The sequence below is a fragment of the Hyaena hyaena genome, unplaced genomic scaffold (assembly GCF_003009895.1).
Source record: "Hyaena hyaena isolate Hyena2069 unplaced genomic scaffold, ASM300989v1 scaffold_115, whole genome shotgun sequence".
Taxonomy (NCBI): Eukaryota; Metazoa; Chordata; class Mammalia; order Carnivora; family Hyaenidae; genus Hyaena; species Hyaena hyaena.
In genome coordinates, this window is record NW_024080747.1 from 3167725 (window position 1) to 3185341 (window position 17617).

Below are 17617 nucleotides of genomic sequence, written 5' to 3' on the forward strand. Positions count from 1 at the left end.
ATATCACAATCATCCAAAAGATAAAATCTTAGAGGGAGTGACCTAGGAGTTGGTGCAGCAGTAAGGAAAATGTGTCACAGAGTCTGATCCAAAGCTGTGGGTATAAAAAGAAGAAAGGGAAGGTGTTCTGGTCATAGCAGTGAAGAGCTTGGACAGCCATGCCACCTCTCCATCCAAAGGTGTGGGACCTAAGGAAGAAAATGACCGCCTTGCCAGAGGTTTCTGGCAAAGCAAATGGTACCCTCAGGAGAGAGGGGAAAGAAAGGTTCCAGGAACATCCAGAGGCACAGAGGAGGGGGAAGAGGATTTTTGCCGGAGAGCCTAGAGCCTTTGTGTTCCCAGCTGACTTCTAGGGCACCTGGCCCTCTCAGGTAACCAGAGCAAAGGCAAAAATAGGGGACAAGAGAATGAGAAGACACAGGACACACTTTGCTCCTGAGAATATAGAGTAATTACAGGGAAAGGATGTCAAATTGCCCTAGCAATTAAAAAATTATGTATTATCAGTCATCCTTGTCACAATGACATTTTCCTTGGTCGTGTTTCTCCAAGGACCCATTATCGTCAAGTGACCTGGGATCCGCTGCCCTCCTGTCCTCTCCTGCTAGCGCCCCCCTACATAGGCAGGGTCCCGTTCCTCTCTTCCACCCGTTCTTTAGTGATGCCAGGGCCCATTACAGTTAGGGGGTTCTGCTTCACATCCTCTATCCTAATAAAAAACAGAAAGAAAATTAGAAGCAAATACATTTGAAATGAAAATCTATACAGTTAGAATTTTCTCTTTAATATAACTCAGATAAGGAAGACCAGCCAGCCCACATCCAGTGGAGAGCTGCAGGGCAGTAGCATGACGACAGGGTCGATAGTTCTTGTGAGAGCACTGAAAGACGTTCGTTAAAATTTGTTTGTATTTGAAACTCTAGACAGAAAAATGTTTGCCCAGTAAATTTCATTTTCCTCATTTTTTCTTTCCTCTGTAACTGCAGTCTAATAGGAGCTACATGAGAAGTAAACATACAGAGTTTATCAGTCTTCATTTTGAACAAACAGATTTGGGGGGAGGGGGTTAAAAAATTTTCCCCCCAAAGTCACTTTCATTGCAACATAGACTGTGTTTTGCCAATTGCCGAACCTGAAGGAATAGAAGTTTGCTATAAATTCTTTAAGGTTCAGAGTCTCAGGGCAACCGGATATTCTTAAGCATAACTTTTTAATTATTAATATGAGAAAATATAAACCTGTAGAGATTAAAAGACTTCCCAAGGCCACATGCCCAGTAGGGGTAGAGTTTGGGTTAGAATCCAGGACTCCTCCTAAATTCAACTCTTCCCTCACATATTTTCTTCAAGAGCAGCTCAGAAGCCTTCATGTCAGTTGTTTTCACAAAATAGAACATGTCCCGTAGAGATCATATAAGTTTTGTTTGGATTCAAAGAAATGTTTTTTTGAGTCTGTTCAATAAGAATTTAGATATGTTTTTATTTTTATTTCAAATGGTTTATGTTGTAAAATAAATCCTAATTATACCCAATCTTTATATGATTTGCACTTGCACAGACCTCCTCTCTCAAATCTTTTCCACTGTGTTCATTCAACAGTTTTCAATTATCTTTATGTTAATAGGGTACATATTCCCTTCAATGCTAAGATATTTCTGGGCTTTTGGTATTATTTTCCTTTGCAGTTCATAAATAAAGTGGATGGACAGGATTTCAGGAATCGCATCATTTCTAACTCCATATTGTCCGTTTTATAGCCAGAAAGAGCTCTGTAATCTTTCAGCATATTCATGAATTAAAGGAGAGTCAGTTCAAAGCACAGAACATTAGAAACAGATTCATGCAAAATTTGTCTTCAACAGCAAAGAGGAATAATAGCACTATTTTACTTCACAGGACTATATTAAGTAAGAGCAAATAAAATATCACAGAACAGTATAAAATTTCAATGTTTGACATGTTATTTTTTGGATTCTGTTGTAAGGCATTAGATTGCCAGCAATAAGGGGGAAAAGCAATTTTTAAAAGATCCCTACTATCAGGTAGCTAAATTTTTATTGTAATGATCTTTTATGTCACCGTCGCAAAACTGTTTAGAGTGAAAACCCAAATTAAAATTAATTCACTGGGCATTTTAATTAGTTTTATTAATACTAGTTATTACAAAATATAAAAAGCCGTTTAAAAGGGATATTTTTAGGGGCACCTGGGTGGCTCAGTCAGTTGAGCATCCGACTTCGGCTCAGGTCATGATCTCAAGGTTCATGGGTTCGAGCCCCACGTCAGGCTCTGTCCTGACAACTAGCTCAGAGCCTGGAGCCTGCTTCAGATTCTGTGTCTCCCTCTCCCTCTGACCCTCCCCTGCTCACACTGTCTCTATCTCTCGCAAAAATAAATTTTTAAAAAAGGGATATTTTTAAATATCAAATGGATGTTAATGATTTCAAGAAACTTTTTCCAACAAAATAACATGTATGCTTTTTGACCTCATCTTTTCAAATTCTTTTTTTTTAATTTTTTTTAATGTTTACTCATTTTTTGAGAGAGACAGAGAGCTAGTGGGGGAGGGGCAGAGAGAGAGAGAAGGAGACAGAATCTGAAGCAGGCTCTGGGCTCTGTGCTGTCAGCGCAGAGCCCAACACAGGGTTTGAACTTGTGAATTGTGAGATCATGACCAGTGCTGAAGTCCTATGCCCAACTGACTGAGCCACCCAGGCGCCCCTCATCTTTTTGCATTCTAATGATAGTTCTAGAAAAACTTGAAAGGGTCTATCGTTTTGTATTTTTGCATTGGCCACTGAAATGAGGCCCTTTTATTTTCAAACAGCTTGAAATCTATTTGGGAAATAAATGTTTACTTTGCATTGGTGTTCTAAAACATCTAAAAACTCTTTGAAAGAAGGTTTTAAATTTGTTTTGGCACCTCAGATGTATGGTTCACTAGATCAAGTTCTTTTTGACATAAAAAACCTTTTTAAGTGCTCTTGGACTTCAGAGGCATTAGAGGTATATCATTTCATAATATCAGAGGGTAGTATGTGGAATCAGTATTCCACATACTGGATACAATAACTGTAATTACTCTAGAGTTTATTTTGAGCTGGCGAATGAATTAATGATATAAAACCTAGAATGAGGACCCCAGATTTCAATAATCCCTTTTGAAATAAATAAATAGTTAAACAGGCTTTTAGGAAGTCTAAAGAGATACAATTTGAAGGGAACAAAGTAGGTCAAATACCACATTCTTCACATAGTCCAAGCCCGAACAGCTGACAACTCTCATTGTTGGCCTTGTATCATGAGATCCTTTAGATATGGCTTTCCTTGTGCAGGAACAGATTCTGAGGAGGATCCAAGCCCCCAGGTCCAAATTGAGGAGACATCTTCGAATAGAATACCTGTACCTTTTCACTGGTGCAGTTTGTTTCTGTTTTTCCACTTTAAAGGCACATTGCATGCACCACAGGAAATATTATTAGTCGAAGAAAATGCACCAAAATACATTTTTTCTCTGCAGTATTTCGCTTTAATAACATTTAATGCAGTTTTGTATTCCCGTTTCTTTAATAAGAACATTTTATGTTAATGTAAACTCTTTATCAGCTTGAAATTTAATACCTACATGACAATTCATTGACTGAAGTTGCTATAGATAATTGTGCCCCACAGTAAGTCATGTGGTTTGCAAATGACTTTTTACCATTTTAGGAAGTAGTCTTGAGATGAACCTCTTAGCACAGAAAGCACTTTGGCCTTGACTTAAATGCTTATATATCACTCATTGATTCCTTTACCAGTGCTAAACGTGCACTCACTATTGCTAAGTGGTCCAGTGATGTGTGCTTTCTGCTTTTAGAGGATCCACTGTTCATTTAGTAGGAGTCAGATAATAATAAAATCACTGTACAGAGTGATATGGGAAGATGTAGAAAGCTTTCCAGGGATATGCATAGGTGCGAAGCACTCAGGTTTGTGAGAATGTTTTTCTCAGGTGCAAAATATGAGGATCAAGGAGTAGGAAAATAATGTGATCATTTTCTACTTTCTATGGAAAGAAGCTAGTGCATGAAAGTCTTGATAGTTATGCTAGGACTCAAGTTAAATTTACCTCGAAAGTTATAGGATCCCATTAAACTGTTTATGTGCATGGAAATGATAAGCTCAGTTTGGATTATACACTGGGTATTGTAAACAATACAAAACAAAAATATTTTCATTAAAACAAGATGTAATAGTCATTTTAATATTAAACCCAAGCCCTGAAGGAAAATGTTTACAGAAATATCAAAAAATGACTAAGAATTAAGTAGAACATGCAATTTTGGAAGTTGGTCAAGTTAGAAAATGCATGCTTTAAAAAAAAACCTGCGTTTCGCATATTTTTAAGTAGTGCTCAGAGAAGAGCGCTTGGTCTTTATCAAAATATATTTACTTTTGGGGCGCCTGGGTGGCTTAGTCGGTTAAGCATCCGACTTTCGCTTAGGTCATGATCTCACGGTTCCGTGGGTTCGAGCCCCGCGTCGGGCTCTGTGCTGACTGCCAGCTCAGAGCCTGGAGCCTGTTTCAGTCTGTGTCTCCCTCTGTCTCTGACCCTCCCCTGCTCACGCTGTCTCTCTCTCTCCTAGAAATAAAACATTAAAAAAAAAAATTAAAAAAAAAATATATTTACTTTTGATTTATTTGCTTGCTGGCCACTGTGAGTTCAATAGAAAATAAATAAACAAGTAATTTAAGAGAAAATTGTAAAGACAAATGAATGTATATAATCTTTGTCTTGTAGAGGTCCACAATTTTATTTAAAAGTTTGGAACATCCAATAACAGAGAAAGAATTTCACCTACATGTTTTGAAACACTGAACACATTCCCAAGAACATGTTTCCACATTTATGATGCCAGTTCTAGAAATGTGATCTATGTGGATAGAATATGATTTCATTAAAAATATCCATGTCATAGGGTTAAATACAGAGCAGAGGAAAAAGATCAGCTTATATCTAAGACTGAAAAAGAAGGCACGCAGTTTACTATCTAGTCTTTGTTAAGTGTCTTCAGAGAAACTTACCCTTCGTTTTCACATTTTGCCCAAATTTGGCAATGAGACCAATTAAATAATTCTTCTTGTATTCATAATTGCATTCAAAGCATCAAAACTGATTTCCCCAATACAGATTTAATGGGAATGACCCAGAGGTGAAGTTAATTGACGTAAAGCAAGTAATACACTGTCAACAGCTTGCAGCTACTCATGCTTCAGGCAGAAAGCCAGTTACTTCATCACTTTGGGTCTGTCCCTAGGTTCCACCGTACGGGATGCATTGTAAATACTGCTATTAGATGCTAGAATGGAAATTTCCTGTGTTGGCTGGAACATAAAAATATATAAAAGAAAAACGTCAAACAATAACATTTCCATATGGCTTGACGATCTAGTTGTATTTTCATAGGCATAGTGTGCCTGTAGCTGAGCAATAGATTTCTTCCCCTCAAATCTGCTGTTTTTGTTCAATGAAATTTTTTAAAAGTGGGGCCAAGCCTATCCTCTCTGCCAAAAAATGTCTGATGTGAGCTTCCTCACTTCAGTGTAGATGGAAATGTCCCAATTCATCATCACATGCCTTTCCACTTTCCTTGAACACCAAGGTGCTCCCTGAAACGATATGGATACCTGTGGCTCTTTTATATCAACACTTGTCTTCAAAACATTTTTTTTCGATAGCTTCATATGTGAGCTCTAGGGTAGTATAACTAAAGTTATGCATTTCCTGAGGAAAGGAAAAAATCCAGTATAGCTAGCCCTCAGTTATTTACTGCATGACTACATGTATGTTCACAAAAGCTTTCTGGATACTGTCTGTTAGTCATTTTCTGTGTGTGTTGTATTTGGCAGATAACCACTCTTTAAATTAGTTTAGGCAACCACATCTATTCTGCAAAAGAGCATCTTAGGAATTTGAAGGCCTTAAAGTCGATTTCAAAACTAACATTTACACTTAATGAAAGGAAGGTGTATTTTAATCCTGCTTTTAAATGGCCATCATCATAATGGAGAAATTGTTACTTACATCTGTTAGCATTATATAGAACTTGCATGATATCTATTTAATATGTGCATCAGATCATAAAGGTGCACCTGGAGCATGGAAGAAGTTACCCAAAACTCTGTGTCCCAGTTTTTTACACTTAGGTAACTCCTGCCTTCTGAGACCGGTTTTTTTTTGTCCTCCGAATAAATGAACATAAGCCATTTCTGCTTTTCTAGCAATTTATCTGAAAATTGAAGTTGGTGGCAATGAACACCTCTGTGATTAAGTATAATGTCGCCCTCCACCCTTTTTGGCCTACCAGGGAATAGCCTGGACAGCCCTAAGCATTTCCCCCGACATAAAAGGTTGCCTTTTCTCTACCTGTTGGCATCAGCTTGCCCGACCATGTGAGGTACACAGGTCTGAGGCAGAGATGTTCATTCAGGTAAGCAGAAGTCCTTAGCCTGGGCGCTGCAGTTCACATCATGTTCTATTTGCAAGATGGGAAAAGACCTTTTACGTGCCTGGCATTATGTTGTCTGTAATGGAACTCCCTTAGAATAAGTTGCATTGCACCAGAATTCTCCAGAGTGGGAATAGTTGGGCCAACATTGTACTGCCTGTACCAGAAAGTAAAACTGAAGATCTAAATGATTTCAATAACATGATATGCGATAATCACATATATAATTGCTGGTTAATACACACATGCACACACGCACGCACAACACAGGGATGAGGGACGGGGGAGAGAGAATCCTTTTTTTGTATACTACAAATTGTCATAGGGTTGTGCTCAGTGTTGTTGAGAGGCAAATGAAGGAAAGCTCTTTAACCTACATCTGTTCCTTTGCCTTCTACTGGGCCACCTTGTTGCCTCTCTGCATCCTCCTTCAGGTCAAAGCAAAAGATACTAAAAAATTATTCAAAGGAGCTCTCTCTCTATGTTCCTTCTTCTTTCTTGATGCCAGCCTTCCCTCTCTGTTAATTAAATGACAGAGTGACCTCTCTGCCACCAGCCCAGCCTGTCCTATTTGGCATTACTGTCATGAATGCTCTGAGTTTCCTAATTACCCTGCATGACAGTCATGGGACCCTAACTAATGGCCTTTCAGTAGAGACCCAGAAGATTTGAGATTATTTTCTTAATCCTTTATGACCCAGCTGGCTTTAAAATTGTTGGTTGATGTAATTGCTTTATAATGTCAAACAATAAGTTAAATTAGATTATTAAATTTTACATAGATATTTAAGCTTTTATACAGAAACAGAATTAGCATATATTTACGAGGCTTTTTAGGTGCCAGATGAAATAATGAAAATGTTGTCAAGCAAATGTGCTTATCAGGCTCAAAAGAAAAAGAAATACCATGCTAGTGGTCATTTTAACCTTCTATAATCAGACTTCATCGTAACAGACAAAAGTAGAGAAGCCATTTTTCTGAAATCTGGTGAAAAATAGTAGGAATCCCTTGACTTTTCTTAGAAAACATCACAATGAATAGGGAGGGAATGAAAACTTCTAGAATTTCTCATGGCACCAGAATACTTTTATCAGAGATGATAAGAATAAAGGTGTGAATTGTAATGAAAATACACAGAAAAGCCTTCTTTCCATAATTTACTAAAGAGCACAGATGATGTAGAGCCAAATGATAAAATACACACCCATTATTATTTGCTTTCGTGAAAGTATACAAGTTTTTTGCAAATTACAGCTTTCTACCACTTAATGCTAAAAGATGGCATAGTCCTTACCAACAAACCCTTAATTACTGTCTCCTCAACTTATGCTGCCACAATCCCTTGGGCATGTGTAACTTACCATTTAATTTCTAATGAGGAAGACCTCCCATTTATTTTCCTTAAGCCTAGGCATGTATTTGCATGTAAGTTTTAAATTTTATTTTCATTGATGTCACTTAAAATTCCTTTACAGATCTGAAAATTACAACCAGCCAATGCACACCTGCTAAACCCATTTACATAAAGGCCTCTTGTTTCTTTATGTTTGTTTGCCCTTTTCAGGAGAAAGGAAGACAACAGTGTCTTGCACAAAAATCATGAACAAAAACATCAGCATTGTGGACAACAAGAAATGCAAACACCTAACCAAGCCTGAGCCACAGGTTCGAAAGTGTAATGAGCAACCATGCCAAACAAGGTAACCTTCTCACACCGCTTGTTGATGTTCCATTCAGCCATTAAATCACTGGTCTTTAAAACACTCAAAATACTGGGGTGCCTGCGTGGCCTCAGTTGGTTGGCACCAACTTCAGCTCAGGTCATAATCTCACAGTTGGTGACATTTGAGTCCTGCATCGGGCTCTGTGCTGACAGTTCAGAGCTTGGAGCCTGCTTCGGATCCCCTGTCTCCCCCTCTCCCTGCCGCTCCGCCTGCTCATGCTGTGTCTTTCTCTCTCAAAAATAAGCAACAACAACAACAAAAAACCTTTAGACACTCCAAATACTAACAAAATCACATTTTCCTAAAGACAGTGCAAAGGAATATCTACCAAGATGTAAGGTTTTAAACAAGCAAGGTCTAGGAAAGAAAGATAATTGCCTGGATGGAAAAAGTATTAAAACAAAGGATAGGGTTAGAGGGTGCCTGGGTGGCTCAGCCGATTAAGTGTCTGACTTTTTACTTTGCTTTGAGTCATATTTCACAGCTGGGATTGAGCTCTGAGTCAGGCTCTATGCTGACAGTGTGGAGCCTGCTTGGGATTCTCTCTCCTTCTCTCTTTGCCCCTCCCCTACTCATGTGCATGCCCGTACTCACTCTTACTCTCTTTCTCTCTCAAAAAAATAAATAAATAAATAAACTTAAAAATAAAAGCAGCAAGGCTAGGCCTTATGTCAAATTTAACTCTATTCTCCACAGTATGAAAACAACCACTAAGTGGGATAAAAGGGGAGTTAAAATTACTTGATAATCTCTTGGTCACTTCTTCACAAACCTGGCTATGGGTTGAAGTTTGCTGTTTGTTCTTAAATTCTCTGAAACAGTACGTTGGAACTTGCCAAGGGGAATGTAAGCCAAAGCAGGACTGGCTGGGGCCCATTCCCTCCCACGACAGCAGGGACAGTGTGGTCCTCCTAGATTCCCAGGCTACCTCATCACTTCCTCTACTGGAGGTCCCGGTGTGACTGCCTGATCCCTGACCTCCAATCGCCCAGTTCCTGAGCTGGGTCCTAGTGACTGGGCAGTCCGTTTGTTTTGGTCTCCTGTGACTTCCCCTGTGAGTACGAGGCAACAAAGGAGGCAAGAAACTCCCAAGTAGGAAATAAGACAGTGATGATGAGCAGCTGAAAGTGATACAGAAACCTTAGTCATAGGCAGAGATGAAGAAGTAGAACTGGACTGTCATTTTGGAGCAGTTTGGAGGCATTCCTATCATAGGGCTCCTGAATATCCATGTGCTTTCATGTAAAAAAATTAAGGTTGGCCTGAGTGGGACTGACCCCCCGTGTCAAAGGTCCTAAAAGCTTTCAGAGATAAAAGATTAAAAGAGTGTGAGGCCTCATTGAATCCTCTGGAATTCGGGGACACGGACATCTGTTCTCTCCTGACCCTCAGAGATCTGTTGAGGCTCAGGGACTTAGGACGTAGTTAGTCGTGACTTCCTAGGGAGCCGAACGGAGATTGATCTCCCCTCTCATTGGCTCCTGTACAAGGGACACAGTGAATTTACGTGTCCTGGAACTCAGGCATGCAAATAATTTGTAGCTTTGTAGTGGTCTGTAACTAACATAATCTCCAAGGCCCTCCACCATAATGAGTAAGTATGGGGGGCGGTTGAAAGAGAAAGGAGGAGCAAAGTTGCCAATTAACTATCTTTCAACTTTTTTGTCTTAATCTCTTTGGGAATTAGTGTCATCAGGGCTAACGCTCAGTTCTTCTGGTTTCTCTGTTCCCCCTGCCTTCCCCACCTCTGAGGTAGCCCTGACCCTGAGTTCCCTGCATTTCTGGCTTATGGCAAAACTCACTCATTAAGCCCTTCAGATCCAGCTTATGCTATATTAATGAAAGCTTAAAAGAATTTAGAAAATCCTTCCTTCCTTTACAATGCTGAAATGTCAAGGCTTGCTTTTCTGTAGATTCAGTGACAAAAGCTGAGTATCCACTTTTCCCTTCCCTTGCATTCCTGCCTGAATATTCTTATCCTTCCCCAAACCCCTGGGAAAATTCTGCTTCTCAGGAACAGGACAAAAGAATGATACGTAAAAGACCATGCAAAAGATAAAAGCACATTAATATACCTCCAATGATGTCAAGCCCGTTCCCCCTAACTGGCTATATGCTTTCCAGGTTATAACTTCATGAGTACACGAACTAATTAAGCTCTTTTTAGGTGGCAGTGTAGTAATCAACAGGAAATGTGACCTAGGGGATTACTGGTCCCTGAAATCACATCCTTGACTCCTCTCTGTTCAGTGCGCAACAGATAGACCAACAGAGTTTTTGGCCTTTGCCAAAAGAATCTGGACCATTTTTATTATTGCCATTCCTAAGACTTACCATATTCTGTATCTCTTTTTTTTTTTTAAATATTTAATTTTAGGAGAGCACAAGTGGTGAAGGGGCAGAGAGAGGGGGATGAGGATCCAAAGTGGGCTCTGCTGACAGGCTGACAGCAGTGAGCCTGATGTGGGGCTCGAAGTCCTCAATAGTGAGATCATGACCTGAGCCGACATGGGACGCTCAACCTACGCAGGCGCCCCTATATCTCTTTTCATTGATACTGAAATGCCTATTTGCCTTGTGTTGAATTATTTGCTAAAATATTTCAAAACTTCATTTGTTTCATATACCATGTAACCTCGATTTGGAGGCACGTGCAGTGATCTATCAGGAATCTTGAATCTGTTGGATATGAGGACTAGAACATATTTGTCACTTTCTAACTTGGTCTGCAAAGGATCAGAATGTACAATATACACCATTTATTGTTCATACACTGACCTTGGCTATCTTGGGGGAAAATGCCTTGTTAATGACTTGGTAAAATGAATAGTTTCAAAGGTCACTACATTTCTGAGTGAGAAATGTTTGCAGCTGGAGACTGGATATCTTTTTTGTTAGAGATTGTTATCTTCCTTCCCTTGGAAAAGGAGTCAGTATATAACAAACCACCAAGAAGCAATGTCATTGAGGTTAAGCCAAATACTGAAAAGTAAAAAATGGCCATGAGCAGTTGTTAGGGTTCATCATAGGAAAACTTTCTGTGACTTACTGGCATAGCATAAACTTAAATTTTCTTGCCTCTTCTTTTACCCTACCCTCCTAAGAAACATTCTCATTTCTATTTCCATTTATTGAAAAAGTCACTAAATAGTCTGATGGAACCCTGTGTCCCAGATATAAAATATATCAATGCACTAGTAAATAGCTTTGCAAGAGGGAATCTTAAAGATGAGGAAATGGGATAACTCCAAATTAAGTTAGGTCTAAAATACAGTGTTTTTTTATGGGGCACCTGGGTGGCTTAGTCGGTTAAGCGTCTGACTTTCGCTTAGGTCATGATCTCGTGGTTCGTGGGTTCGAGCCCCGCGTCGGGCTCTGTGCTGACTGTGCAGAACCTGCTTTGGATCCTCCGTCCCCTTCTCTCTGCCCCTCCCCTGCTCATGCTGTCTCTCTCTCTCTCTCTCTCTCCTAGAAGTAAATAAAAATATTTAAAAACATAAATAAATAAAATACAAAGTGGTTTTTCTCTTATACGTTTTACATTTTAATTCTTATTTTTGAGCAGTTTCACAAGGAATGGAAGAAGTAAATTTTATCATTATACTAAGGATCTCTAAAATTTATTTAAAAAATATGAGCTTCCAGGGGCACTTGGGTGGCTCAGTCGGTTGAACACCCAACTTCAGCTCAGGTCATGATCTCATGGTTTGGTCCATGGGTTTGAGCCCCGCATTGGGCTCTGCACTGACAGTGCAGAACCTGCTTTGGATCCTCCGTCCCCTTCTCTCTGCCCCTCCCCTGCTCATGCCCTCTCAGAAATAATTTTTTTAAAAGCATTAAAAAATATGAGATTCTATGAAATTGCAAATACTTCTCTCTTTAGTAGTGTCTTCTAGTTTCCATAGTTGAAAGGAAAAGTGCATACCTGGGTTTAAATTTTAATTGTAGCCCAGGTATCCTCATGCAGAAAAGTGAAGCAGAAGCTAAATGTATTTGGAAGATAGGAACAATCCCCTAGAGTACTCCAAAGCAAAGTGGTAGATCTGCATCATATCTGAAAGACTTGCGGTCAAGAACATTGTTAGAGGCAATACTGGAATCCAAACGTTATCATGATTTTGTTTTCTCAGAACTAGAAGCATTGAATCATTTAGAACTAGACTATTGTACAGATGAGAAAATGGGATTGCCTGAGGGTGTAACTTCCCAAACTTTGAACTATTGCCAGGGGCATTTGGGCTTAAGTAAATTTGGAAGAACTGAGGCTATTTCTGTAAAACACAGACACAAACCCCAATTCGAGAAATGTTTAATGACAAGCTATTGTGTGCAGTGTTATGGATGCAAAGAAGACTACACTGGTCTCTGCCTTTAAAGAGCTTATACCCTTTTTTAAAACCTTTTTAAATTTTTTAAATGTTTATTTCTTTTTGAGAGAGAGAGACAGTGTGAGCAGGGGCGAGGCAGAGAGAAAAGGAGACACAGAATCTGAAAACAGGCTCCAGGCTCTGAGCAGTCAGCACAGACCCTGAAATGGGGCTTGAACTCACGAACTGCGAGATCATGACCTGAGCCAAAGTCAGATGCTTAACTGACTGAGCCACCCAAGCGCCCCTAAAGAGCTTATATCCTAATCAGAAAAAGCAGGTCAACATTTGTAGGGGGCTGTGAGCCCTTCCAGTTCACTAGGGAGTATCTAGCAAGCGCTGAGTGCCACAAGCCAGGTGCCAGAAGGCAGAGGAACACACGGTGTTTGTGGGTTGGATGGAGAAGCCCTTTCAGGAGGACAGGACTTGGAGCTGGCTGTCAAGGATCCAGGCAGTGGAGGCTCCCTAAACAGGTAGCATGTGGATAAAATAGAAAGTGTTTGGGGAGCAAGCTGAGCACATAATTGCTTTTCCAAACAAATGAGAGGTGAAGCTAGAGAAACGAGTAAGTATAAATCACTTAAAAATATCTGGTAATATATATAGCGTATACTATATCCCGAGTCCTTGTTGTATGTCAGACAATATAATAATAAGCCCTTTTACAAAATGACAAAATGGAAACTTAACAGCTGTTAAGTATTGTTTGAAGAATGTGCACAGCCAGTACGAACCCGCAATTAAGCTCAGGGCTTCTGACTGCCCTGCACTGTGCCGGAATAGGATTGTGTAGATCCTTAAGGGGGCGGGGCGATTTAGATCCCCCTGGGAGGCTGTCCTAATAATGAAAAGCACAGAGAGGGTTTTATTGACAAGAGTCATACAAATTTCATGAATCACTTTTCAGGCATAGGCCATGGTTCTTCCTGAAATAAATTTGGGGAGGCGTTTAAATTAGCGTTCCTTAGGTTAGATGAATTCATTAGAAAAGGAAATGCTGCAGACATGTATCACTGCCCTGGATACATTCTTAGAAAAAGGATGTCCATCTAGGTATTAAATACATGTGTGTGGGCCGAATCACTGAATCAATGAAATCCAAGAATAATAGTTGGAGTTCTTGAGGACCTTTATAATAAGGTCACCTGATGTGTAGCCCTCTGAGCCTGTCACGCCTGTGTCTCTGATTACACGGCAAGTACATAGAGGCTAGCCTGATGAAGCATGCATAGTTGTGTCTGGAAGATATATCCCAGCCATAGAAATCTTGTTTCAGGCACCAGGCATAATGTACTAATAATTGCTTCCCCCAGACTAGAGGGCATTCTCATTGACGGGGCTCTGTTACCTTGCTAATGCCTGCCTATGTCTCCTTGTAAGGGTTTCTAAAGCCTCACTTCAGTTTCTGACTCTACAGCCTTGTAACCCTTGGTAAGTTGCTAAATCTCTCCCTGCCTTGGTTTCCCGCTCCATGATAGTTGTGTACTTAACACATGGAGCTATTGTGAAGATTTAAAACATGAAGAACAAGAATAACCCACTTATGTTAGCAGTTGTACACTTAGGAGGTATCGCAGTGTGCCAATATGATAAGCAGTCACACGCAAAGAATGTCCTATGGTGTGGAGAGAATCTCATTCTTTGAGATTCTAATAATCATAAGGCTCTGAGGGGGTGCTTGGGTAGCTCAGTCGGTTAACCATCTGACTCTTAATTTTGGCTCAGGTCATGATCTCACAGTTAGTGAGCCCACATTGGGATTCTCTACTTGGGATTCTCTCTCTCTTTCTCTGCCCCTCGCCTGCTCTCTAAATAAACAAACCAACAAACAAATAAGAACAAGGCCCTAAGATAAGAAATAAGAAGAATTCAAAATGATAGAAAGCACAGGTGTATTAGACGAAACTATATTAGGTAAAAAAAAAAAAAAAAAAAGAAAGAAAAAGGTACAAAGCCACTGTGCAATGATTCTACCTCCAGATGTGTCAAATTACACAATGAGTCAATGTCTTTTAACTTGTTTCAGTGGTTCTTGCTTTACTTTTAGGTGGATGATGACGGAATGGACCCCCTGTTCACGAACTTGTGGAAAAGGGATGCAGAGCAGACAGGTGGCCTGTACCCAACAACTGAGCAACGGAACTCTGATCAGAGCCCGGGAGAGGGACTGCTCCGGCCCCAAGCCTGCCTCCACCCAGCGCTGTGAGGGTCAGGACTGCATGACTGTGTGGGAGGCAGGAGTGTGGTCTGAGGTACAGTGCACGCCCACCTACCTTCCCACTTCCTTTCCCTCCTCTGATGCCTGACTTCTCCAACGTCATGTGCTGTCATGTTCAGAATCTCCGTACACAGCAGTTTCAATACCATCTATTAATTTTTCTGGCAATAATAAGGATATTCTCACTATATATAATTTTGCAAACAGAAAAAGATAAAGTTATTTGCTCTATTCAGTGAATATTGTAACAGAATCAAAATGTATTTTATATACATTTCAGGATACTTCTTCTTTTCATTTATGTACGATGAGTATACTCTTCAATGGGCATATTTTTTTTTTTTTTTTACAAATAGTTTATTGTCAAATTAGTTTCCACATAACACCCAGTGCTCATCCCCACAAGTGCCCTCCTCCATGCTCATCCCCCCTCCCCCCCACATCCATCAGTCCTCAGTTTTTGTCAGCATTCAAGAGTCTCTCATGGTTTGACAATGGGCATATTTTTAAAAAATTTTTAATGTTTATTTATTTTTGAGAGAGAGAGGCAGAGCATGAGTGGGGGAGGGGACAGAGAGAAAGGGAGACACAGAATCTGAAGCAGGCTCCAGGCGCCAGGCTGTCAGCACTGAGCCCGACACAGGGCTCAAACCCATGAACCTTGAGATCACAACCCGAGCCATAGTCAGATGCCCAACCAAGTGAGCCACCCAAGTGCCCCAAGAAATTTTTATACACATTTGATTCATTGTCCCTGAACACTTAGAAGGACAAGAAAGGACATTATCTTTTAACAATCATCTCCTAGAAGCAAGGACTCTGCTTTTATTTCATCTTTAGTATATTGTTTGTATTTAGTCATCAATCTAAGAAAGTTAATAGTTTCATCATTGTATAATAGAGCTCAGAGACATTAAATAGTTTACCCAATATCCTATCTAAGTGGGAGAGCTGGGATTTGAACCCATTGCATTCAGGCTCACTACAGCACACACCCATTAGCATGTAGTCTGTAGCATACAGGTGTGTTCCAGGCCAAGCTGTATGCTTCATTTCTTTTATCCTGATACATATCTTTGCATAATAATACACAGCAATCTGGGTACCTGGGTGGCCAAGTCCGTTGAGCGTCCAACTTCAGCTCAGGTCATGATCTCACAGTTTGTGGGTTCAGTTCAAGTCCACAAAATGTGCTGACAGCTCAGAGCCTGGAGCCTGTTTCAAATTCTGTGTTTACCTCTCTCTCTGCCCCTCCCATGCTCATGCTCTGACTCTCTCAAAAATAAATAAACATTTAAAAAATTATATAAAAATAATAAATAGCCATCATTATTTATATTTTCTAGCTGCTCTGAAGCATTTTAGGTAAGTATGTGGCTATATGCACATACAGACACACTCACACTGATATACCCACACACGAGCACAGATACACGCATATGCACACCCAGAGCCAAATCATTCAGATGCTTACTTTCAGAATATTAGATAGGATATATAACTGAAAAACAGAAAATGCTAGGTTACCATGAGTAGCTAATCCTTTGAAAATGAGGATAAAGTAGCTTAGATAATAAGGTTTTGGAATATTCTTCAATTAACCCAACCCCCACACCCACCAAAGTACGTTGGCAAATAGCATGACTTGCTCTTGTCTTCCTTTTCTGAGCTATACCTTGCTGCTTAACAGATTCTCCTCAATTTTTGATGCGTGCTTTCACAGTGAATGCAGAATCTAATATTACATCCAAATGAATTCAGTGAATCTGGAGAGAAGATTCACATGAGCAAAGGAAAATATCCACCTCCAGAATAACCATAATGTCTTTGCAAACTCTTTAGGAGGAAATAGGTCAGAAATATTCTATACAGATTTTTGGCACCAACTGGGAGAAATAATATGTCTCAATGCAGTCTACCAATTTAAAAAATGTTTCTCCGATGCTCAGCGTCCCTCATCATCAGGGAAATACAAATCAAAACCACACTGAGATACCACCTCACACCAGTCAGAGTGGCTAAAATGAGCAAATCAGGAGACTATAGCTGTTGGCGAGGATGTGGAGAAACGGGCACCCTCCTACACGGCTCGTGGGAATGTAAACTGGTGCAGCCCCTCTGGAAAACTGTGGAGGTTCCTCAAAAAATTAACAATAGAACTCCCCTATGACCCTGCAATAGCACTGCTGGGAATTTACCCAAGGGATACAGGAGTGCTGATGCATAGGGGCACATAGACCCCAATGTTCATACAGCACTTTCAGCAATAGCTAAATCATGGAAAGAGCCTAAATGTCCATCAACTAATGGATGGATCAAGAAGATGTGGTTTATCTATACAATGGGATACTACATGGCAATGAGAAAGAATGAAATCTGGCCATGTGTAGCAACGTGGATGGAACTCGAGGGTGTTATGCTGAGCGAAATAAGTCAGGCAGAGAAGGACAGATACCATATGTTTTCACTTATAAGTGGATCAGGAGAAACTTAACGGAGGACCAAGGGGGAGGAGAAGGGGAAAACTAGTTGGGGAGAGGGAGGGAGGCAAACCATGAGAGACTCTTGAATGCTGAGAACAAACTGAGGGCTGATGGGGGTGGGGGAGAGAGGAAGGGAGGTGATGGGCATGGAGGAGGGCACTTGTGGGGATGAGCACTAGGTGTTATATGGAAGCCAACTTGGCAATAAACTATGAAAACAATTTAAGAAAATTTTTTAAATGTTTCTCTTATTTTTATATAACTTAAACATTGATTTTTACAAATCAGGGTTAGTTCGAATTGCAAAAAATTAAAATATATAAATTTTAAAATG

General features: G+C 40.1%; 1 protein-coding gene across 4 annotated transcripts in view; it reads left to right on the forward strand.

The window, feature by feature from the left end:
• ADAMTS19 (ADAM metallopeptidase with thrombospondin type 1 motif 19) overlaps nucleotides 1-17617 on the forward strand; it is a 239082-nt gene that overhangs the window by 189048 nt on the left and 32417 nt on the right. For all 4 annotated transcript variants that reach the window (XM_039236685.1, XM_039236682.1, XM_039236684.1 and 1 more), the window contains 2 exons: nucleotides 8056-8191; nucleotides 14630-14834. In XM_039236685.1, the coding sequence (XP_039092616.1) occupies nucleotides 8056-8191; nucleotides 14630-14834 (341 nt within the window). The remainder of the gene's footprint in view (nucleotides 1-8055; nucleotides 8192-14629; nucleotides 14835-17617) is intronic.